The sequence below is a fragment of the Dermacentor albipictus genome, chromosome 4 (genome assembly GCF_038994185.2).
Source record: "Dermacentor albipictus isolate Rhodes 1998 colony chromosome 4, USDA_Dalb.pri_finalv2, whole genome shotgun sequence".
NCBI classification, from domain to species: Eukaryota; Metazoa; Arthropoda; class Arachnida; order Ixodida; family Ixodidae; genus Dermacentor; species Dermacentor albipictus.
The window spans coordinates 108,850,993-108,876,604 of NC_091824.1; the positions used below are offsets into that span (position 1 = coordinate 108,850,993).

Consider the following 25,612-nt stretch of genomic DNA (forward strand, 5'->3'; position numbering starts at 1 on the left):
AAGCTCTAACCAATTGAGCTACCGCGGCACCATTTTCCCATCTACTTTCTTGTGTATTTATGTTTTCACTACTAAAACTAACCTTGGAACTAACCACTCACAAACCTTGGCCGCGGATGGGGACCATCATTTCTGTCGCAGGCGTCACGAGTACGTGATCCTTTTGGGTGAAAGGAACTGGTTCACTGGTCAATAAACTGGGTTTATTCACCAGTTGTCAATGCGTTGGTATGTTGTGAATCCCAAAAAACGGTCAGTCCTGCATAGGAAAGATAACCTTGCCTGGTAACCACGTGTCTTCCCTAATTCTCTGCCGTAGCATAGATAAAAAGCGCTTGGCACTTGGTGTTGAAAATTCAAAAAGGGTGAAGGTAGCCGGATTATGTGCCGTAGTCGTCAGTCTGTGTGCTGCCTTATTTCATTCAATATCAACATGGCCTGAGAATATTATGGCCAATGTTCCCGGGAAGCAAAAAAAATGAGTGCGTATGAATTACTTCCTTTGCAGAAAAATGTCTCGACAAGTGCTCGAAAGCCTTATGTGCGAGCAATATAGAAAACTAGCTAGTGATACGCGTTCCAAATTTTTAAGTAGGTGCGTTAATTACAAGCAAGGGAAAGTATTCATTGAATTGACCGAGAGGAAAAAGGAACAGCTTAGATTGAAATTAGGTTCTGATTCTGCAAGGGCGCACAATTCTTATGCCTTCTTTTTTTTTTCATCTGAGCGTACTAGTATGCCAACAGAGGCAAAGACAAATAGGCTGGAACAAATATACCAGCCAGTATATATATATATATAAGGAACAGTTGAAGGGCAGACAGAAAAAGAAAACAAGAAAACAATATTTACGATGCTTTCAACCACTCACGAAAGTGAAGAACAGCTTCTGAAAGCATCGTGGACGTCTGAAGCAAGTGGACGTTGAAAGCAAGTGGTCGTCTGAAAACTGCATCTTCAGACGTCCACTCTACGTGAGACACTTACCGCCTTCCTTTCCATTTACTATACACACCCAACACATGTACATGCTACTTCAGCGAGGATGGAATGCCTTGATTGGCAGCTGCCGTGGAGCATCGTATTTGTTATTACTAGCAAAGTCACAATTTCGCTTGTCTATGCACAGACACACTCGTAAAGGATGAATCATTCGACAGCGCTTTAGTTTGTTACCGGGAACAGTAAAACAACCGTACGCATTTCGTTTTCATATGATACATTGACACGGGACCAAAAATGCCCAGATTTCATATCGGCAGAAACGACGAAGGAGGCTGAAGAGGGGTCAAAGGAAAGACGACGAGGTTAACGTTGGCCGTTCTCGAGTGGCTTTCTTATCGGTTGCTTGGAGGAACAAACTGTTGCAGAGATAAAACGAAATACAGAAATCATAAACAGGAAAATGCACGTACGGTCGGCATAGATCCTGCGACACAAGCCACTCGATTATCAAAATCACTGCTGTGCTCTGGTAGGTTCTTGCACCGTCGAAGACGAGGAGAGTCCACACGCATTGCAGAATGTAAGTTGACATAACGTCTTTCATTTTCTAAAGAAATTATAATAAAAATAAAATAAAGTATCAGAAAAGAATTAATCCCGTAAAGTGCCGAGGTGTCTCCGTGCCCGTAATTGATAATTACTAGAAAATAGCGTACCCGGCATGAAGAACAACAAGAATAAGCGCGAAAGTTGATGTGGAGATGGTGTATTTGATACGTTGCGTATTTGATGTCATTAAACTCACGCCGTACAGCCGCTGTACGTGGGCAAAGGGTTGCCATCGTCCTCATTATTCTAATGTGAAAAAAAAAATACAAAGTGATTAAATATTTCACTGAATGGCACTTAAAGTCCATGTGCAACTATCTCGCCTTTCCATTCCTCACCAGGACGTAGAATGAACGTTACAAGTTGGAACAAGTAATTTGGAATCTGAACTTGATATGCTGTTGCTCCCTTCAAAAAAAAAAAAGGAATTCGTGTGGAAGGGAGGGAGAAGGGAAGAATGGGGTTGTGGGGGTAACGTTTGGTATATCGCAACTTAGAAACATTCTCAAAATTGTAGATGCGACTTTCTATTCTGGTAAATGTGTCTGTTTTTATTAGAAAGCGTGTACGCGCTCCTTAGGAAAATTGATAAACGATTCAAGTCAACCCAATTGAAAATGAGGGTAGCGTGCTTGATTAGTAGTTTACAGTAGTCGCCGCAAGCGTTAATATCAAGGATACGTTTATGGAGGCGTCTGTAGAGTATTTTTGAACACTTTTAAACACAGAATACGGGATAGTTTAATATAGATGAAATAATTATGTATTCGGCGGCACTGCTCGGAGTGGCGCTCAGTCATCTGAAAAATCCCGGAGCAGCGAACTCTGTTGTTACGCTCTCACGACTGCTTTGGTCCTTGCAGGAGTTGCTTCAGGAAGGGCCAAATGGTCATCTACACGAACATACTCTTCACGGCACTCGTTCTGCCATCATCCTACGCCACTAGTAGCGTAGTCGTCTCGACAGCAGATGGTTTCCTTCGGGGCCTGTCCCAAACGGTACTCGGAAAAGACATTCAAGTGTTCTTGGGAATTCCATACGCTAAACCACCAGTCGAAGAACTGCGGTTCCAGAAACCACAACCCCTTTCTCCGCGGGACGGAGTCTACGATGCAACAGGCGCTAAGAACTCCTGCATTCAGTCTCCGTATCCGAAAATCTTTGACATTCCAATGAAGCTCTCCGAAGACTGTCTCTATCTGAACGTCTGGACACCGCTGGCTTCGGAAAGGTTGAAACTGCCCGTTCTGGTGTGGCTTCACGGAGGAATGTTTACAGCGGGCTCGGCATACGAAGCTAGGTATAACGGCTCTGCCTTGGCAGCCCTCAATGACGTTGCCGTAGTTTCTTGCAACTTTCGCCTGTCAGTGTTCGGTTTCTTGGACGCAAATCATACTGAAGCACCCGGTAACTTGGGTCTGTGGGACCAGCTGTTTGTCTTGCAATGGGTCCGCCGAAACATACACGCATTCGGCGGAGATCCGCATGCGGTGACTCTGTTTGGTGAAAGCTCCGGTGCCAGAATGACTCATGCTCACGTTCTGTCGCCTCACAGTCGCGATCTCTTTCATCGAGTTTTCCTGATGAGCACCGCCATGAGCCACGACACTTGCGTCGACACTGTGGCCCAGAGCATCGCTAAAGGCAACGTTCTCTCTAAAGCCGTAGGCTGTGGCTCCTTCGACCTGGCGACTAATACCAGCCAAGCACTCGAGTGTCTTAGGCGCAGAGAAGCGGAGGAAATTTGTACGGCCACGCAATTAACATTTAGGCCAACGCTGGAGACTGAGTTCCTCCCGTTTCTTCCATCAGTCGCCAGCGAGAACGAATATTTTAGCACTGTCGACGCAATGGTAAGCGTTACGGCTAACGAGGGACCTTTTGTATTTCTTGTTCTGCGAGATGACGAAGTCGTTAAGGACGACTTGAGTACTGTCGGTGGGGATTTGCTGAAAGCGTCTGTCGACAGCCTTATGCGAACTTTTTTCAAAGACAGCTTCCGTGCCGTAGCCACGGACTATATGAAGGCTATTCCTGCTGATAACAAGACTGCACTGAGACAGATGGTGGCAGGGCTAATGGGTGACTGTTTTTTCAACTGTCCAACAAGGCTCTTTGCCGAGAAGTACTCCGCTAAAGGCAGGAAGGTGTACGCAGTGGTTTTTGCGCACCGGTCCAGGAAGTCACAGTTGCCAGAGTGGTTTGGCGCAACGCACCTGCAGGAAGTGCAGTTCGTATTCGGCATTCCTTTCCTGGGTCCAGCAAACTACACGGACGAAGACCGAGAATATAGCGTATACGCCATGAAGAGTCTGACGTCATTCGCTCGAACTGGGTAAGTGTGCAAGGAAGGGTTCTTTGTCTGGTGCTCGGACTTACTGGACATTGTTGTCTTGGGTATTTAAACGAGAGTGGCTACTCAGTGAACACTTTATGCTCCTCGACATGTTTGAGTGTGGTAGCAAACGCACGCCACAGATGGAGACAAGTACCGGACCAGCACAAGCTACTATGCACTAGCGATATATATATATATATATATATATATATATATATATATATATATATATATATATATATATATATATATATATATATATATATATATATATATATATATATACCAGAATACCGCAACACCAGTGAACGTATGGGATGTATTTCCAGAGGTACAGTTAGAATGTCAAAGGGCCGAAACAGAAACATAAACTCAAGTTTTTTTTCACCGTTTATATTAGGAGCAAGGTATCTCCCAGGTTTTTCTGAACCATACAGTGCATTGAATGCTTCCATTCTTAATGGAAACGTCATTGAAAAGATGAAATACGTTTTAATATATGTCTGTATCGGTATGGAAAGGGCTCGATATTCTCTTAAAACTCGAAGGCAGGTCTGCGCACCGCAATGATTATTTACGAAAGTAATTTGGAAAGATGAACTCGGTTCTACATGATAAGTGATTTGCTGACTGAGCACACCCGTAGTGTCCGGATTATTTTGGATTGTTTCATTTTATGTATCCAGCCAAAAAACCCTGCAAAAATGCGCATACAATCTCTTTGTGCCCCATGAGTATATCATATCTTCTCGCGAGTCATTGAACTTTATAATGAGCATTGCAGTCAGCTCTTTTAAAAAATAAGTCAGAAGCAATCACGTAAGACATTCTTTGAGATCTCGGAAGTGGCTTAGTAAGAAAGTGGAAGTTCGCTGGCATTTCTCACATGCCACAACATTCTAGCCTTCTGCGTTCGAGAAAGTGGGAACTAAAGAAAAGCACATTGAAGTGCATTTCTGGTACCCCTAGACGACAGGAAAAATTCGGGATGCAGCATGGGCATACCAACCCTCCACACTATGTTACATCTTCGTCTCTTTGTTTAGGCAAAGGAAGGTGGTTTTTAGCATATAGCTAACATGAGCAAGCGGTTACTTTGTTCACCTACATGGTGATGCTGCTTCTAGCACTTCAATATGACTTTTAAAGGAAACAGAAATGGGCTTTGTATGCTCGTAAAATACCAGTCAATAATAAGAACTCACTTCAAAAGTGATTAGTTTCATGAGTTGTCTACGGGTCTAGGGAGGATAGATGCATCCATTGTTAAACCTATACGGGTGTATAACACTTCCTCTTCATGATACAATGAGTAGCTGGAGCCATGCTCAGAGGAAAGTCTTATCACATCAATGAAAGTAACAGTATAGGTAACGTGACAGGGAACAATTTGCTTTCAAGCAACGATTTCTTCTGAGATCTTTTATGCTTGGGATAGGTGTCGAGTCTCTATTACCTCTTGAATGTAAATTGAACGTTTTCTTTCCTATTTACCACGAGCTTACATATGGTTTTCTTGTTCATGAATCTTCGTCTGCCACAGGGTACCTGTTTTGCCTGATGGAACGGAATGGCCGGAGTTCTCGCTGCAGCATGGAGACTTCATTTGGCTCCAACCTGGAAATTACACCATGGCAAAAAATTTTGTTGCAACTAGCTGCGATTTGTGGAGGACGCTTCTGTGACGCCGATATGTTTACCAGGTTGTCCATGCCAATGCAAGGTCAATACGCTTGGTTATATAAAAGAAAAAAAAACTAGGATGATTTCAGATAATGTCAGACATTTCTTTAGCTGATTGATTTGGAGCAGAACAATTTACAACGCTTACACTTGCTTTTTATGGCATAGTAGATGTGTCATGATTAAATAAAAAAGAGAGAGGAAGGAACAAAATGGGAGGCTACGCCTTTTCATTCCTTCGCTTGTGTTGCGGTGACAATGCTTTAAATAGCACTAATACATTCGGGAATTCTGAATTTGACAGCGTTTAGAGGACTCGACCTTAGCGTACGAGCATAAAGCCACTCCCTGTCGCTTGGAACTTATGAATCACAACTGTTACAAAACAATAAATATCCGCCTCACTGATTGACCAAATGTTCGAGTATTTTCACTGATCATTGCGTCGACTGAATAGCAGCAGCACCAGCAGCATCAGCAGCAGCAGCAACAACAACAACAACAATGTAACGAAGCTTCATTTGCTGAGTCGAAGGCCCCCTAGGCAACGTGAAATAAATTGATGGAGTGAGTTGCTATCCATAACCTCTGTAGACGGAGGTTATGAATAGCAGGCTATACAACAATTGTACAACAATTTTACTACCGACAATATTTAGAACGTGTACATTTAATGTCCCATTTCAAGCCAATATTTACCGGCCGTATCCTGTCCGTGACAAGAAGTGCTCACTATCACGACGCAACCACAATGATTCAATAATATATAAATGTACGCAGAAAATTATAGACCGCAACTAGTATTGAAGCTGGGATCGACCCCACTCAAAACTCAGGCTGCAGAAAATTGCGCAGCCGCGACGTCGGCGAAGCATGCATGACAAAAACTGCATTGGTATCAGTGCATCAGTGCGGCCTGCATCGTAACAGCTATTCGTAGTTTACGATATCTATGGCTGGGGGAAGTTTCACAGCTTTCCCCCTTGCCCACATTATAATGTCCAAGTAGAAATTTAATACTTCCTTTATATTGCTACGGAACAGTAACTCCACTGACGAAGAGGCGAGCACTGAGAAGACGATGACGACGACGACGGCTAGCGCGGGCTGTTGCCTCTTGGACGAGTACGGCGTATTCCCTTGTAAATATACTTGTGTATAGCTTTTCGTCTGCGTCTTCCTACGTAACATATCTGATGGAGGTGGAAGTTCCCTGTACCTCGTCACGGAGTTTCGCAGTGGACGGTACGTCGAGCTTTCCTTCATGGCTCCCGGCGACGACATCTCGACTCTGCCGGCTCCGACACCTGCTGCCAATTCGACGACCTACATCACTATCCCCGCTCCTCGTGATCCTGGCGTATTCTCGCGCAAAGATGGGAAAGACGTCGAGGACGGGATCAGCCTGTACGAACACGTCAGCCGCAATAACCGGTGGGACCCTACTATGATGCTCGCCAACGTAGTCTTTTACCTCAGTGGCACACCTCGAGTTTGGTTTCGGACGCACGAAGATGAGCTCACTAGTTGGGATTCGCTTAAGCAAGAGCTCCGAGTCTTATTCGGCAACCTATACCGTCTCCAACTTGCCGCGCAGAAGGCGTTCTCCAGCCGTGTGCAGACGTCAACGGAGCCCTACGTCACGTACATTTAAGACGTCTTGGCTCTGTGCCGCAAAGTTGACGCACATATGACTGAGTCCGACAAGGTTTCCCACATCCTCAAAGGCATTGCCGATGACGCCTTCAACTTGCTCGTTTTCAACAACGTGGCGACAGTGGATGCAGTTATAAAAGAGTGCCGCCGCCTGGAACTCGCTAAAAACCGACGTATCGACCAGCAGTTTGCCCGTCTGCCCAACACTCAAGCGACATCTTGCCGCCGGGGGTAGTGCTACGGAACAGTATTTCCAATGACGAAGAGGCGAGCAGTGAGAAGACGACGACGACGATTGGAGGCTAGCGCGGGCTGTTACCTCTAGGACAAGTGCGGCGTATTTCCTTGTAAATATACTTGTATAGAGCTTTTCGTCAGCGTCTTCCTACATAACAATATGACTGAAAATTTTGACAATTCTCAGCATTTACAACGCGCATGTTTAAATTTAAGTTATTTAACACTACCAACCGCCGTTCCATTATCTCTAGAACATCATTTGAAATAAAATTGATAACCAAACCATCGAACCTTAACTTGACGTTCAGTACCATGTATGCGGCAAGGCGCTCCCGAAGGAATACTGCATTCTTTTCACTGGTCGCACGATTGCGTGGTTTCAGAAATAGTATCTGAGTACCTGCACATGCCTCTTCAGTGGATATCTTTTACGTGACGTCATGAAGAAAGCTTCTGAAGGTGATAGTACACGAACAACGAACATGGCGGCTACGATGACGTCAGTGCAATGTATTATCACGCGGACATTATTTCACTTTTCGACGGTGGCCGTTTTTCACCGCATAATCACTGTTATCAAGTTGTCCCTCGGCGCAAAAGGCGCCTGTCGTGCTGTCACGTTTCTTGATTATGCAACTTATCGAGATGTGACTACCCCAAAATGACAGCCATGGTGACGTCATTGCACATAATTTATAAGCCACTGAGTCAAAATACAACTTCGGACACCACTGGTGGAGAACCGGGAGGGAGCAGGGCCAATGAAACTAATCACCGTCCATGTAAAGAGATTTTTTAAAAAGTTTGCAAGCAACACGCGTCTTACAGCGCGCATATAAAACACTGCAAACCTGCAATGTCTTATACCGAGCCTTCACAAAAAAGAAAAAAAAACTGTAGAACATTTTATTTTTGTGGAACACATAATAGACTTCTCGCAACAACGTACTGTTGATTTTAAATACGATGATACCATTTCAGAACGCATCAGCGTTAAAAAAAGAAAGCGAACGACAGATAGTAGACGCAGTTCCGAGTGTTTTGTTGTTCGGTCATAGAAGCAAATGTTGCGGGACTTCACAACATTATTGTTCTATTAACTTTCTATGTTGTTTTAGAAGTATTCTCATTTGTGACGCAAACATGTGACATTTACATAAACTTTTGTTTGAACCATCGAAACACACCTAACCTATGTTAACGGACTTTGTGGAAGGACACACAGTGGCAGTGCCGGTACTAATACTTCCCGCGATGTTCGAACGATATGCAGCGCCAAATTTCATTCTGGTAGTCTTTGCGTGAACCTTTACTCTTCATGCTTGCTCTCTCGCACACAAAGCAAACAAATGACCTGCGCCTGCGCATTCGGCGTCGAAACACACGCGACGACGAAAAGAGATCGAAGAGCCAGGCAATCAACATGACTTGTTTCCTCTCCATGCTTGCGAGCGCGATACATGGCTGGCTTTCGCACCTGCGACTATGCCCACCGTGTGCACCGTGCTTTTCCTTCCCCGGCGGCGTGGTTCGCGCTGGCTCTTTTCGTCGGCTTCCCGCTGGGCAACAAAGTCGGCCGCGCCTGCGCCGAGAACGCCATCGAGGCTCGCGTCGAGACGCCCTTCTCGTGCGTAGGCCTACCGTACGGCTTCTACGCCGACCCCGCGCACCGCTGCCGCGTCTTCCACATCTGCAACCCGCAGGTGATTAACGGCGAGACAGTGACGCGTAGCTTCAGCTACTACTGCCCCGGAGACAAGGTGTTCGACCAGCTGCACTTCTCCTGCTTGCAACCCAACGCATCCAGCCCAGAGGCCTGTGACGAAGCCGAATTCCACTACAGCATCAACGAAGCGTTCACCCTGAGGGAAGCCGTGCTGGCGTCGCGTGCAACCGAAGGAGGCTTCAGCTGCGAGCTGATTCCGGCGGGAACGTACGCTGACGTACGTTCAGGATGCAGGTACGAGCCAACCGATTTCAACTTCTTGTGTAGAGTTTGTTATGCACCAAGTGTACTACGTAGATTTAAGAACATTATGCCTAGCTTCGTATTCATGGCATAGAGAGCAGTGGGTCAGTATAGCTATAAGGTCCTGCTTCTGTTCTGGAAAGAGTATACGTGTGACATTCAAGGACAACCTCGTTCAGCCGGTTCGGTGCGCGCTAGAAGAATCGCACCTGTTCCAGATATAATCCGCGGACCTTAACTGCGGCGTTCACTACAACATAGGCATCACTATTAGCGCTGGTTTATCTGCGATAATTAATAAAACCTGGAACCTTCAAAGCCCCTCATCTTTCGACGACGTATTCAGTTAAACTTCAGTTATTCAGTCAATATTCCGAGTCACTTTGTGCACTTCTGATCGGAAGGTAGCGCATCGAATTCGTGTTGGCATACCGAAGACAGCGGAACACGGCGCTCGCGTACTTATATTTATGTTCAGGTTTAAAAATGCAGAGGTTTAAGGCCCCTCGGAGGAAGCAACACACTCCCTTTGGCCTCGGCTTCACGTAGGTGGCTCCCCCGGACTGACCCTCCCGGCGGAAAACGGTAGTTGCTTTTTCCTGTCTCTCTCTCTACCTCCAGCCTTCGCATTCTCTCACGCTTTCCATCTGTCCTCTCTTCTCTTTACTTCGTTTTACTTCCAATCTTCTAAAGCGTTGACCTGATGTAGTTTATCCAACCTTGGACATACAAGGTAGGGTATAGTAGCTATCTACAGTTGATGCCTTCGTTGCTTTCGGGTTTCTTAGCGTCCCCTAGTTGGGCTGGGTGGTGGGCAGCTGGCATAGCTACCGAAATTAGTTACTTTTATGGTTTCTCCGTCGTTTCCCCGACTCTCTCATCGCCCTCAGAAACGATGTCACACCGAAGATGTTTTTCAGTGTTTTTGGCAACAGATTTCAAAACTTCCCCCAATTCCATGTCATCCATTCTGACAAACCTGAAAAGACGATGAAAATTGTTTCTCTTTTCCTCGTGTCAAAATGTCTCACCGAAGCTCTTGGCGCAAGCTACAAGGTATCGAAGATGCCTAGTGCAGATGGCCTTTTGGAACTTCCCGATGCGAAACAATACGAAAACTTTCCTAACGAATTGTCATTCGGGGAAATCCCAGTGACAATATCCCCGCACCGAACTATGAACACCAGTCTTGGTGTTGTCTCCGATGATGATCTAATGGAGCTGGCAGAAGCTGAACTGTTGGAAGGCTGGCGCGAGTAAAATTTAATCAATGTTAAGCGAATTATGTTAACGCGTGACAGCAAGGAGATTAAAACCAAGCATCTAGTACTTACTTTTCGCTGAAGCTTCCTGCCCGAGACAATCGAGACAGGCTATGTAAAGCTATGGGTCAGACCGTATGTTCCAAATCCTCTGCGATACCTAAAATGCCAGCGTTTTGGCCACAGTTCCAAGAACTGTCGAGGCCAACTAACGTGCGCTAAATGTAGTGCCGGTCACCATGATTCTTATACTTGCGAAAATGCTCCACACTCCGCACATCTCCAACTGTGATGGCGAGCACGCCGCATACTCGCATTCGTGCCCGTCTTGGAAGAAAGAAAAATAGCCCTAATAAAAGTCAGAGAAAATATAATTCAAGCAGGCTCGCTGGCGTGTGCCACAACGGCCCCTGGCGGCAGTCCGTCCCGCACGCAGTGAGCCGACGATGACGCCATCCGCCCCCTTGGTGGCTGAAGCTAGCGCTGCTCCGCCACCCCGGCAGAAGGGGTCATCGGCCTCCGCGCTCGTGGCCTCAATGATCTCGTTCGAAGTGTCGAGGCCTTCACGTCAAACACAGCGCTCGCAAGAGCATGGGTCCAGCGCCTCGCAAGAGGCGATGGACACAACTAGCCACATGACGTAGTCGGGGCCTAAGGAGCTGCGAGATTCTCGCGCTCGTTCAAAAAAAAAAAAAAAACACACACACACACACCCACACCCACACACGCACAAACCTCACGTCATGGCGCATGGAAAAGGCCCGGGAGCTAATCTTCGTCTCTCAAACGCACAGCACAGACACTTTCCTCGTTATGGAAAGTCACTGTCAACGCTTGTGGGATGCTGAAACGAACAATAAGCTCCGCGAGATTAAACTGAACTGAAGTGAAGTTTCTTACCCTCTGCTACGAAAACACGACGAAGTGATGTCCTGCTCTGTCACCTCAAAATGGGACACACGTATTGTACTCAGTTTTCTATTGACTGGTAACGAGCCTCCCACCTGTGGTAGATGTAGTGAAAGGCTTACCGTCCTCCACGTCCTCGTGGAGGACGCTCTCCGTCCCGCTATGTTTCTTAGTGAACAACGATTTTTTAAATACTAAACCTGATGTAGGTTTCTTTAACGATGTCGTCTCGCATGTTACTAAGCCATTGATTTCATATCGCATCCTTTTCATGAGAATGTCGCTGTGATAGTTTTGTACAGCACACGCCTCCAGGTCCTTGCGTTTCAAGGACTCTGTTAAGGCAGTAGTGCATTTCGAAAAAAAATTCGCCTCTGACATATTTTGCCATATTGTCAGTATTTTAAAATGTATCTTTCCTGTCCATAGCACACTCAATTAGTCATTGCCATAATTTTATTATACGTAAGTTTTACGCACTCCGCAGCAACCGTCCTCCGTCCAACCGTAATCGGAAGTAGATGTAAGCATGAAATGGCAACTGGTAAAGCAGATTGGTGGGAGATGATACTAGCCGCTATCTTAAAGTGGGTCTTGTGCATGTTAACAACGGCACACCCCACTATACCACACCACGCCATACTATGCACTGGTACATATGGACGCTGCCCAGCTAGAAGAAAACTGGCTGAAGGCGGCACGACAAGCAGCGAAATACGCCAAGTAGACAGAGCGCACTTCCTAGCTAGAAAAAGAAAAGCACTTGGAGGCGCCACGCAGCGTGGCGTCATCTGTCGAGGTGAGGCAAAACCCGCGCTGCGGAACTCACGGACCGCTGGCGTTTAAAAGAGCACAGCCAACCCTCTGTCAGCGGCAAAACATGACAATGAAGCCCTCTATCTGCCTTTTGAACTTGCTATTGGAAATGCCATGTAAAACTTCAGCGTAATAGACGTTACAGCTTGAGTGATATCGTGAACAAATGTTAGGAAGAACGTGGAAGCAATATTTCGCGTAACTTGTTTGGGCAGTGACTAGCGTATGTAATGCGGTGCTGTACAAAGGATACTGTATTTTACGTTGCTGGTTGCCCGAATGATCTCGGTTTGTTCTCGCAACTTCCCCTGATGCTCTCGTTTGAGTGTCCGGATAGCGGCTCTGGCTTTTGGCTCAAGGTCACTTGATGGTCGCCGACAACGGGAGCTAAAAGCCTTTCATGCTTAAAGATTCACTGTAAATGCTGATACACTGCTGCGCTTCTTGGGGCCTGCTATTAGATTATTAGGGGTCTGCAAAAAAGCACGCAACCTCAAGGAAGTACGTATTAACGTGTCAGGCGCTGACGAAGGCTAAACGTGCACTAACGATATATCGGTAACGTCAAAAAGTATAGAAGTACCCTGGCACTGGGTTGATATGCAATATATTGGGTGCGGCGACTTATACAACAGTTAGTAAACAAAAACGATCTAATCGATGGCATTTAAACTTCGCGTCGCCCTGAATTTTTTTCTTTCTTTCTCGAATAAATGGTTAGCCATTGTCTTTCTCCGTTATGTCTGTTTCTTGTGGCCAAATGCGTTTTCTTTAGTCTGTTAATTAATAACGATCGCATGTTACCAGCATAATTTTCCGGCTGCAGTCCGCGTAGGGTGCGCATTCATTATTTTCAAAATCCTGAGTGGTATGATGAAACCGACGGAGGAGGAGGAGGAGTAGATTTTAATGAGCAGAAAGGAGGAGAGGTCGGCCTGGAGAGCGTGTCTCTAGCCTGCTACTCCTCACTGGGGAAAGGGGAAGTGGGAAACCGACGGAACATTCAACTGCGTGTTGCAGCTGGGGGTGAACAGCAAAAATCAGACGTGTATTATCAGCAGCATGCCTCTTTTTTTTATGTATAATATTTCTGAGTGACAGACAGCGACTGTCGCTAAACCTCGGTGTTTAACCAGTCTCCAGTACAACCAGTAATTGAAACAAAGTTCTGCACCTGTGGTGAGAAAGCACGGCTCACAACCCCACCATTTAGTAATTATATTTCACGGAGTGCAATGGCAAAAATGCAGTAATATGCCAATCACACTTTTTCTATAGTAAAGCGGTCGAGCGACCACCTGCGCACTGCGCCAGTGTCGCCTAATGACATGTACTGTTGGGTTCGACACCTCTTGACTACGAGCGCTGCCGAACATGCATGCCCGGCACGGCCATTCGTGGATTTATCGAGGTGTCAGCCTGTACCTTTTCTCTCGAACGATGCCGACCATGTACACGAGGATGGCTGATAAGATTAATTAAAGCGTTTAAACTAGGAACTCGCGAAGTTTCGAATTTAACTGCATGTTACCCTTTCCAACAGAATTATACAATTCGTGACGTGGCTTTCATAAATGTTTCGTGGGGCCGCCGGGCTGGAGAAATATACCACCAAGATGAAAAGCTGCCCTTTCATCTCCAGTTTACCCGCTTTTGAGATAGTTGTCGGTAGTTATGAAATAAAGGTCCGTGACGTCATATGCCAGTTACAGACATGTACTGGCCACACTACTATAACTTCACAACTGCTTACTTTCAGCCGTTAGCATGTACGAAAATTAAGAATTGAGCAATGATAACGAAATTCAGGGAAAATTTGTATACAAGTGCCATTCTCTTAGATGGAACGGAGAAGGGGCTCTTTAACAAATTCCGGAGAGGATTGCCTGGAGGCATGCCTATAGCATGCTACTTCAGATTCATATAATAAATGAAATAAAATGATAGGCAAAAAGTGCACGACACAGACACAGAACATTCACGGAACGCCACAACACTCAACAAACCAAGCTATTTCATTGAGGCTAGTCTCTCCAAGGAATGTTAAATGTGACTTCGCTGCGCGCGATGCATAGTCAGCGTTTGTCCATGGACCAAGTACGTGTCGTAACTCAAGGAAGGATAGTCTTTGATAAATCAGTATGGACGTGGTGGCTGTTATTTTTAATGTACCTATCCCTCAAGGGCAACTTACGTGGGCTATCTTCTAGCAGGTTGCACACAGAGGGCAGTACTGATTTTGTCTATCTAATTTGAAACGGGAAGTATTTCTATTCGAGAAAATTACTTCAAACGCGGTGTAGACATGCCCGATCCTGACTGTTAAGGCCACGTGCGTTGCTCGGGCGTTGGATTGTAAGTGCGAATAGGTTCGTGCGGCTTCTTTGTGTCGGTCTAGACTACGTGCTGCGCGCTCCATGCAAAACTAAACAAAAGCTGATCCGTGTCTAGAAATATATCCGGAGTTGCTCTGTGGAGTTGTGTGCAGAACCATATGCTCTGCATGTATATGGCCCTTTGCTCTGCAGTGATAAGGCAACTTAATATTTCAGTGTAATGACTTACGAAATGACTTGCAAAATCGGGCCTCTTCAAATTTGATATCTTTGCTGTTCAATCCTTTAGTTGTGTTCACTTAGTGCTGCTGCAAAATAGCTTATGGCAAAGCCAATCTAGGAGTCATAATCTAGGAGTCTGTCTAGGACAGCCTTCTATACTTTCGAACAAGTCTAAGTCTAGGCTTTACTCCTAGAGTTTCATGACAACAGTGTACAGCATGACTAAGCAAGAAAGGAGAAGCAATCGCACACACAGCACTAGTACGTGTGTTATTTTCTTCTCAGTGCTTGATTAGTCGCGCTGCACCATGTTATGTATCCCAACCAACTATCCTGCCAACCTGCTTTAGCAGGTCTCATACCCAGACTTTCTTTGCCTATAATGTTTCGAACAGACACCTCAGAACTGGCATGATTTGGCAGATTTCTACTAAGTGATTGAACCTTGCGCAATTACAAGCAACTGTTCGTGATATTTTCAAAAGTAAATCATCGTGATTTGATCGGCGATTTCAGATATTTGTAAATGTTAATAAGTTGTTATTTCACAACTCCTTACCTCTGATGGCGCGAGCAATGTGACGCAAGAATAAGCACTTCCATTTTCTCTAGTGTATAATTTTTCAGACTTACTTCATCCTCCCCAAGACGCGTATTAACAGTTAAGTTGCGCCTTCAACTTGATCTCGTATACCGGTGATATTACGCAGGTCGTACTACGTGTGCACTCACATCACTGGCATAGCGACCGCCGTGAGGATGTCCTGCCCCATACCAACCGTGTACGACCAACCAACCAAGTCTTGTCTCTATCCTGACTTGGCGACGCCTTGCGAACAGTCGGAAAAGTACTACAATGTCTCCGACTTCGATAGCCTGCAGGCGATGGGCGAGCCGTCACCGGTCCTCAACCTTTCTCCTCGAGGCGATCTCCACCTGCCCGACATGCCGGAGTACTCCGTCTATCAGAGCCCCGTGGGGAACAAGGTGAAACTGAGTACATCAACATTCGGAACCTGGTGCATTCTTTTAGCTCTCTTCACGCTTGCTTCCTTCACCTAAAGATGTCTAAAGGAAGGAATGCGGTAGGAAAGAAGGCGGGGGGATGTGTGTGGGAATTTGAAAGAACGGTGACACATGCGCCTCGTTTCGTCTACTGCGCCCCACATAAAAATGTGAAGTTGTTTTTTGCATTTGATTGCCTGAATCGCACAAAACAGCAACATACGTAATTTCCTCCCACGAAAGTAAGCCTCATGTTGCTAGACTGCGGTTTTGTACCGCTAAACTCGCGCGGCGTGCTCACGCTTTCAATGAGACGTTCTTCACCGTGCTCCTCTGGGCGCCGCCATGGTTGATCACATGTAGACGCATTTTTTGCTTGACTCAGCCGGCTTCCGCTCCCTTTATTCGGGCCCCGTGTCGCAGAAAATCCGGCGTCCAGCGTCGGACATCGTTTCGACGAAAATATTTTCAAACCACCCATACCCATACCCTCCATGTGGCGCAGGGAAGTTACTGAACTATTGAATTTATCAAGCTAACATACGTAGAAAAATCGTAAAGTACGACTTACAGAAACCTACAGGCATGGTAGCGTAGGATTGTAATTTGGATATACGCGAGAACGTAATTATGTTACTCGAAAACTCAAACAAACCCCTTTTCCAGCATTTCTACTATTCATAGACCGGCATGGCGTCCGCTATTTGTGTCCTAGAAACACATCCAGTACATCCACACACACATCCGGCGTCCTAGAAACACATCCAGATGGCGCTTGCCTCCGGCGCATTGCGGCCCACACAAGAGGACGCGTTTATACCAGAAAGCCCGCCTTCGTTCATAGCGTTCACCACAAGCGTTTCCCGGTAAATATTACGGTTACATACGCTGCAGTTGCCGGGAAGCATGAGAAACAGTTAGGGATCTTTGAATGCTATCACGTTCCACTCTTAATGGCGAAGCTTAAGCGTCCTCCATATTTTTAGATGGCAACGCATGACGCCGGCGCGGCACAGCAAGCCGCGGTTTCAGTGGCTGTCGTCGATAGTGAGCGTGTGAAGGACATAAGACTTTGACCAAAGGCTCAGATCACGGGTAAATGTAGCATATGCGTGCTTCCAAGCTCCGTATGCATTGCTCGAATGCAGCGGCAATTGCCGTACGCGTTGCTTACTGGAATGCCGGGCTGGAATTTGTTTGAATATACACCCTTGCCCATAGTTTCAGTAGCTGTATTAAATCAGTTACGGTCATTTGCTCATTATGTTTGTTTATTTATTGCCAATAGTTTTGAAGCCACAGGTCATGTTGTTAATTGGTTTAGTAATGTCTTTTGGCGAGATGTACTACTTATTATATTCCTAACCACTCGTTAATGTGCCAGCTGTGTTCTGTACCATAGTAGTAGCTTACAGAAAAAACGTAATATTGTTCGTTAGTCGTTCACGTTGTGGCTCGTGACGAAATATTCAGCTTCGAACGTTCATATGTAAGTGAAGTAAACCACTCATTGATCGGCATACTCGCTTATGACTGCCTTCATTTCGAATACGTGACTGAGTTTAAGTAAATTTCAGTGAATGGGGTGGGACGTTAGCGGAAACGAGAAAAAATGTGTTTTTGAGCAATCGTCTGCTAATTTGCAAAGCTGCCTGGCCATCGTATTTTTCCTGGAACTTTCCCTTTGCGAAAAATCGATCGCAGAATTGTACTGCTACAGTTAAGGCTTGGTTTGATTTCAGTTAGATTGTGGTTTGATATTCAGTTCAAAGGTTGTGCCCCCCCCCCCCTCCCAAAAAAAATAACAACGACGAAGAAAGCCCAAGAGGACAGGAAACAGTAAAGCAACGTTAGCAAAACATCGTTAACGAGTGGGAAAACCAGTTTTCGATGCTTCTCCATTCTTGAAAGAAAGAAAAAACAACTTTGCGAGCTGATCAGCTTTTGGTACAAAGATCCACGAGAGAATGCCACAGCCATTGAGCAGAAAGCAGTCGTACTCAAGTGTTTACATGTACAGTGTCAGCAGATAAAAAAAATTTATGTGGGGTTTAGCGTCCTCAAACTACACAGTGAGGGACGCTGTAAAGTTGGGGCTCCCGATTTCTTTCAACCATCTAGTGCTCTTGATTGTGCACCTAAGTGTAAGCGCCGGAGTGTTATCGCATTCTACGCCTATCGGAACGCGGCAGCCCCTAGCGAGAATCAAGTTTGAGGCAAGAAGGATGATTATTTTCATTGGAATCCCCTTTGAAACGTTGATGCGGCAAGCAGTCACATGTAGCCTGTTTGATCTAATAAGGTTTTACTACATAGGTAATGCGGGTTTGTTTCCGCTCAGCATCGGATTAATTTGGCTAGGAGGCATTGGCCGTGAGCGTCCATGAAATGCGGCTTCACCCTTATCTGCGTATCTTGATGCTTCGCCTGTCTTCATCACTTATCAGCAATATAGCTGGCTACAAAATACTCTAGCGGCTTAAGTCTTATCGCCTGTACGATGCAGAGCCTTCGGGAGGAGGGCGCGCCTTTATTAGCCTGCATCGTGCCGCGTAGTCGTGTCTCGTTGAGATACGCACCAGTGCAAGAGAGCACAGATGTTTTTTTATAGGGTAGAATGTGCCGGTACATAACAAAAGAAAAAAAACACGCGCGTAAAATGCGAAGTGTGGAGGGGTTATATTTTTGTTTTGTGTGGTAAAATTTCGTGTTTTATCTTGCTTGCACTATATAGGAGTCAAGACCATCTTTATTTGCGCTTCTGATGTTCGAAGAACAAGTCATATATATATATATATATATATATATATATATATATATATATATATAATATTCTCACAAAGGCGTGCCTTTTCACAAACTGTAAGCCAGCCGCGTTCCGAAAAGTGTTGTCAATCATTTTCTGACCGGATTAATTTTGCATAGATCACGTCTCATCGCTACATTCTGAACGCACAATCCTGCCAAAACAAGAATACGGGCCGTGGCTGAATACATTCTGCAATGAGCGTAGTAAACGGCAGTTAGAAGGCCCCGACTAGCTTTCTTTCGTTGTATTACAACAGTCAGTACTATTCAGTGGTAATTAGCAACGTTCATGAACAATAAAAATAACATAAAGCTTCTAAATCACGCGATAAAATAACTGCGCATGCTTTCGCTGCTGCAAAGCATTGTCACATGATCCCACTTTCCCCACAAGAACGTTCATTTGCAGCGCAGGGCACTTCCCGTGATGGTCCTCGAGCCCTATGCGATGTAAAGAGCGTTCGGACGTCACAGGATAATCCTGGGTAGGCTTGCACGAACATTTAGTAAAGAAAATAATTAGGAATTTAAGAACGCGTTCCTAAATGTTCCATAGACAATGCCTAGTGCGTACAAGAACGCGTTTTTAAATATGTTATTATTTTCGGTATTAAATGTTCGTGCAAGCCGCCCCTAGACATTGTCTATGCAGGTCTTCTCCGCATCGGTTTTGTGCGCTAGATTCAGCCTCCTCGATTCCGAGTTTCCTGCTCGTCATTCGCGTGTAACTTCTCTCTGCTTTCCTCGTCGCCGCCAAAATTAACGCGCCAGGTGCTCTCGCGTCCCCTGCCGCCTTCGCACTCGACCTCTGTTTGAAGGTCGGGCCTCTCTCTCACCGCTTACACAACTCACCCAGCTGGGACCATTCGCACAAATAAACCGCGCGCTCTCGTCTCGGTGGGCCATGTGTTGCGCTCACAGTCTCGAACCACTGTACTCCGTTTCACACTTAGCAGGCATCATTACGAAGGCTACACAGACTCTTCTAACGGTTTGCTTTCATGACCGATAATTAGTGCGTCATATTATGAGAGAAATGTATGGGCATGGTGTGCAAAAAAAAAAAGACATACATGAATTCGGTGTGATATTAAGTAAACTATGACGCATCTATTGCACAAAAGGCGTCCGAGATCTTAGGCTATTTAACACCGAAGTAGCAGAGTATCACGTTTCTTCGACCTATGGCTACGGAATATCACTCGCGCTCGCGACCAAAATGTAGTACGTCGCGTCCTAGAAGCACAGAGCTGGACAACATGTGATTTAAAGCAACCTTACGTCCGCAAGTTGCAGTTGCAATATGTGAAGTAGTTGCTCGATAGAAGGCCACACATAAAAACAACTGCACTAAGAGGGGCGGCGGGAAACTTCTGTGACCCCAGTAGTTGCGTGGCTCCTGTGCGTTGCCTGCTATGTATAAGACGGGGTTTACAATACCCGCCCACTTCTCGTTAATGAACACATGCGGATCTGCTGCCTTCAGGCACTGACACCACCGCTCATCGCCGACGATCAGGCTATCGAGAGTGCTCGATCCCACACGTACTTATCTCGCATCGAACAAATAAGACAAACGTTTGCTTGTTAAAGGCAGTTAAAGTGCCGTGGAGCATGATACAACCATCTCCTGGTTGTGCGAGCAAATTCACCTTTTATTGAGCGTGTTTCTAGGTTGTACGTATTGATGCGAAAGCGTCCAATGGCTCTCTGAGCGAAAAGGCCGGCGCCCATCGTCTGTAACAGCCTAAATTTCCATTGGCTGCCACGCCGCGGCAGGAATACACCTCGACGGAGCAGGGACACAAGCGCGCCAGGTGTTGCGCGAAGGGAGAGGGCATCGCCGCGACACTACGTGTCACTCTCGCTCTCTGAAGCCTGCGTTATCGGCGCCTGTATGTCGGCGCCTTCCTTGTGTGCAAGCTCTTGCCTGCGTCCAACCTTCGCCTCGAGGGCCAAATGAAAGCGCGCCAAGCGTCTCAAGACACTCGCTTGCCTGCGAGGAGTTCAAAGGGCCGCTCAGCGGCGTTCAACTGGACATTAATGCGTTTGCATTCACAACTCATAAGCGCTTAGGTGTTCTCGGATATTTATTCAGCTGCATGTGTGTGTATGTTTATGGAGTTGGAGTAGTCTGAATCACATACGAGTAAACAAGCGTCGCCGTGCACCTCTGCCACGTGCACCCAAAAACTCCAGGCATGGCTCCGAGTTGCGGACGGTTTAGTGTTCTATGAGCTACAATATCTTAAAAACTGTACCTGAGCATGTTACTAAAGCATTCGTTCTGTTTTCTTCCCTCTTCGGCGATGCCGTGCTGTGGTGTAAAAATCCGAACAGCTGCTCTCCTCTGAAGTTGTCATGGCTGGACTCGGTGTGAGGCACACCATGGCGATGCACGCCGTTACCGCGTCCAACGGCCAGCGCGTCCTCGAAGCTCCCGCTTCGAACTTCAGCTGCGAGGGTCGTCAGTACGGCTACTACGCCGACGAGGAACTCTGCTGCGAGTACTTCCATGTGTGCACGGTGAAGGCCGGGCCCGAAGGACAGCGAGTGTTCGAGAAACACTCGTTCCGCTGCGACGATGACACCGTGTTCGACCAGGAACAGTTCGAGTGCCGCATTCCGGAGGAAGCGCTGCCGTGTTCGCAGGCTGAGGCCAACTACGGCGGGAATTCTGTGTGGAACGAGTGGTGAAAAGCATCCCGACAACATTTCGATGACTGTTCACAAAGAAGTGTGAAACGAAGTCATCTATGAATGGCTAAGTTTATACATAAATGAGGTCACGTCTTTGACGCAGTTTGAGAATAAACGAAGTCGTATATTTAAGAAACGAAAGCCTTCCTGTCGTAACGAACTGGCGGTCACATGGCCTGCCGCAGTAATGCCGACTTTGTTATCGCTGGTGCATTGCTTGTAACATCGTCCCTTGAACGCGGCAACATTTCCTGTTTTTGGCCGTGTACCGCAAAAAAAAAAAGTTTCGTAGTTGTGCCTTTTGTGCATACAGTATTCTGATTTGAAGGGCATAGCGCTCAAAGTCAACCTGTGCTTGCCCATAATTTAACAAAAGCTGCGATAGGTTTAAAGCTCCCTTCAGTGCACAGGCAAAACCATGATCGCCCGAGGGACGGCACATGGGCGAAAGGAAAAAATAAAACTGTTTATCCTTCACTCGTTCCCAGCGAACACATGCTTGTCACAACCCACGTCCGTGTTGGCGCTCACATTTAGCAGTTTCACTGCTTTTGAAATACACTTTTGAATTTCACAAGGAGTTCTCAGTAATAATAATAATAATAATAATAATAATAATAATAATAATAATAATAATAATAATAATAATAATAATAATAATAATAATAATAATAATAATTATTATTATTATTATTATTATTGTCATCATTGTTAATGCGAACATATATACAAACATCACGAAGAGACAGGCAAGCGGGCAAGCAGTTGGGCCTCCCAAAGGAACACCACGCCTACCCGCTTGCAGAGGAAAGAAAAAAAAAAAGACCTGTAGTTCTGGCTCAGTGTGGATGACGTAAATTACTATTAACGTGCAGCGTTGGTTGAATATATGAGTATACATTGTCATTAGCAGGGTGAGACAATCATTAGGTGCTGAAACAGAAAGCATGAGCAGGCATGACCCAAGCCGTTATAGACCTCACGCGGCTGCGCGCATTACTGCGATGAGTGCTCCCTTGACGTCTCGTTTGGCGCTATTAATGCGTCATGCATTCTGTCATGCACAAACTAGACGTGCTCTTCTGAGTATTGAAGGTTGCATGACTTTGCAACTTATGAACGCAGTGCAGTCTTGCCGTGTGCCCGGAAGATAGAAAAATATGCGAAATCGAGCGGTAAACCGTGGGTTACTGGCATTTTAAGGAAGTTAGTCCTACCCTATCCTATGCAAAATAGACGCGCCACATCAGTGCGCAGGCTCAATGACTTTTAAGGCGACAGCTGTTTCTGGCAGTGGCCCTGGAACTTTAGCCAAATATATGTGCGTGTGTGTATATATATATATATATATATATATATATATATATATATATATATATATATGCGCAGGCTCACATGACCTTTAAGGCGACAGCTGTTTCTGGCAGTGGCCCTGGAACTTTATATATATATATATATATATATATATATTTGTGTGTATGTGTGTTCTGCGCTGTAGCCACATTACAAGTTATAATCCTGCTTGCTATCTGCGTGCTCCGAGTTTCGAAGGTCGTTTCTTGCATTTGGAACAGTAGCCGCTAGATGCCGCGAGCAGTCCACGGGGGAAACCAGCGGCAACCTCGCGGCTGTTTTGCAGCTGTTGCGTTTTTTATGCATCAACAGCTGCGCCTTCATGAGTTGTCTCCCTAACGTTCCTCGCTTTCCTGCGAGTACTTCACTTGTTTCAAAGCCTTTACTGCCAGATCTGAGCACTAAATGTGGGGCAGAAGTATCAAGAGCGGACAAAATGTGCTGTAAAATTTAGCGTAACTTTTCTTTTCGCGCACCCCTAGATTTTAAAAACGTTGCTTCATGTTTTACTAAAAAAAATTCAATCTGTGAAAAACTTTTTGAAGGGGTTGAAAGATGGGTCGGTGCTAGATTGAACTGTGTGCAAAAAAAGAAATTGTGATAGTACTTGCACTGCCTTCTTGTGGCAGCGCAAGACGCAATGTACCAGAAAGTTACTTAATTGGTTCGGGCATGGCTATTCAGACAAGTTTTAGCAGGCAGAATCGATGTCAGCAGAGTCACTGCAAAGATCGCTGGGATCTAAAAACAATGTTTCTGGCCAGTCTCTACTGCGCCAACTTTGCTACGGCTCGTATGCAATAAGGGGCCCTATAACTTTAAGCTATTCCATTATGATTGTATTCTAAGATCCTGACGTCACATTTACGTGATCGGCGACGCAAACATCGGGCGTGCCCCACAGCCTTATTTGACAGTCGAATCAAACGCTCTCTTTATTTAATACCTTTATTCATAAAAACAAGTGGTACAAATTGCCAAGGCATTAGGAAAAAAGTTGCTACAGAAGCAACTTGACTGGTCCTAATAACCAGAAGGTCCAAAAGGCAGCAGACAGCAAGGAGCGAGAAAAAAAAATGAAGAAAATAAAAGGAAAAGAGGAACAACGAAAATGGAGAAAGGAAAGAGTAATGGCTGTAGTACATAGATCTCACTTAAACAATTTGCTTCAAACATGAAACAGCTCGGGAAAAACAAACAATATAGATATATAGATACACAAAACTCTTAAGAAAAGCATTAGGTACATGGTTAAACCCAATTAATTCTTGGGGCAATAGAAATTATACAGGTCTCTGCCAGAACAATTTCGTACATCGATGGACGCAGATCTGAGAATATTCAGCAGAGTGGGGAGAGTGTAACAAGCCATTTGGTTGCCATAGGTTGAACGCACATGCGGCACATGCCAGTATTCCGGGGACCTGGTGTTATAACATGGGATGTTGTGTTTTAATCTAGCCAGAGATGAAACAAGGCTTAAGTTTTGTTTGGTTTCTTTTAGGTATCCAAGAGCAAGGCGGTAGTTAAACATATCACTGGCTTTAAGTACCCGAAGTTGTTTAAATAGGCGCTCAGATGGGGAGTCAGAGGGCATATCACTAATTACGCGAACAATTTTCTTTTGTATTACAAGCAAACGGTTAATATTTGTAACAGATGTGGTGCCCCAGATAAGGCAGCAATAATGAAGGTGGCTCGCAAACAAAGCATTATAAATTAAGATTTTAATCTTCCGAGGCATGTAGCGAATCTACTAGGTCAGTTTTCAGGGTTTTGAAAGCAAATAGCATTGCCTACATTGGTAGGTTTTTCATATCTGCATGATTGGCTGACAGGAGGCGAGCAGCACGCAGAAGTGGATAGGTTTTGGTGGGTCCAAGCTACAGCGCAGCGAAAGTAGATAGCCGGATAAGGAGAGTGGTGCTTGCGTCTGTGATTTCCGCTCGCCTTGCTTAGCTTGCGGTGGCTGGTCAAAAATCGCGGCGGCGTGCAACAGAAGCTTAAAAATTCCACTAGGATGGACAGTCAGCATAGAGGAGTTAGATTAGCAATGTCATATACGGGCCGAAAGAACTCAACAACGATATACTGTAATGCAAAAACTTTTATGAGACGCCGACGAATATATTCCCTCCGGCAGCTCCGAGTTATCATTGCCAGAGTGATCAGGGGGTAGCCGTGTTTTATCTCTTCAGAAAGGGGCAGCCTTCAGCTATCCCGAAAAGAATTTAAGTTTTGTTCGGCGTATTAATGCTTGTTTAGTGCCTACATGCGACTTGGACGTGGTGAGTTTTCGTGGTTTTGTGACGTCGCGTGAAAGATAGGCGAAGTGGCACAGCCCGAAAAACATTAACCAGTAGCGGTGGACTAATGGCTAAAAAAGGCGCAGACTCAGAATTTCTTTTTGTCCAATGCTTCGGCTAATTATGCATAATCGGTGTGTACACGTTATATCAGATGGGGGAGATTTAGCAGTTCTCGTGACGTCGCGTGACAAACGGGTGGAATGAGGGTGGACCGAAGAATTCCCGACCAAGCGTGCATGGCTAATGGCAAAATTGGAATAGAAACAAATTAGAATAGCTTTGCGTCATCGCACCCCAAATGTGTGCTCAAGGTAAAGCTCCTAAAGACGCGTGCTTCCTTCCTCATCTTCCGTCTGTGGGATTTTTAAGAATTTTAAAGTTCACGTGTTAGTAGATGTGGTTACAGGTGCAGAAACTCGCGTCGACGCTAGTTGTCTATGGCACGGTTTT

At 45.6% G+C, this 25,612-nt stretch overlaps 2 protein-coding genes across 2 annotated transcripts; both read left to right on the forward strand.

Annotated features, from left to right (window-relative positions):
- Positions 1-1,432: 1,432 nt before the first annotated feature.
- Positions 1,433-5,850, forward strand: LOC139059686 (acetylcholinesterase-1-like). The gene is made up of 3 exons (XM_070538118.1): positions 1,433-1,526; positions 2,419-3,891; positions 5,438-5,850. Coding segments are annotated over exons 1-3 (1,617 nt in total). The 5' UTR covers positions 1,433-1,524; the 3' UTR covers positions 5,580-5,850.
- Positions 5,851-8,797: 2,947 nt separating this feature from the next.
- LOC139059246 (uncharacterized) lies at positions 8,798-21,977 on the forward strand. The gene is made up of 3 exons (XM_070537408.1): positions 8,798-9,433; positions 15,698-15,974; positions 21,141-21,977. The coding sequence occupies exons 1-3, from the start codon at positions 8,934-8,936 to the stop codon at positions 21,495-21,497; spliced, it is 1,134 nt and encodes a 377-aa protein (XP_070393509.1). The 5' UTR covers positions 8,798-8,933; the 3' UTR covers positions 21,498-21,977.
- The last annotated feature ends 3,635 nt before the right edge of the window (positions 21,978-25,612 follow it).

Excerpts from the sequence above, each read along its gene's own strand:
- LOC139059246 (XM_070537408.1), top strand. The coding sequence starts at position 8,934 with ATGGCTGGCTTTCGCACCTGCGACTATGCCCACCGTGTGCACCGTGCT. Across the intron at positions 9,434-15,697 it reads GACGTACGTTCAGGATGCAG|GTCGTACTACGTGTGCACTC; the intron begins GTACGAGCCAAC and ends GATATTACGCAG. Across the intron at positions 15,975-21,140 it reads AGAGCCCCGTGGGGAACAAG|CTGCTCTCCTCTGAAGTTGT; the intron begins GTGAAACTGAGT and ends AAATCCGAACAG.
- LOC139059686 (XM_070538118.1), top strand. Across the intron at positions 3,892-5,437 it reads ACGTCATTCGCTCGAACTGG|GGTACCTGTTTTGCCTGATG; the intron begins GTAAGTGTGCAA and ends CGTCTGCCACAG.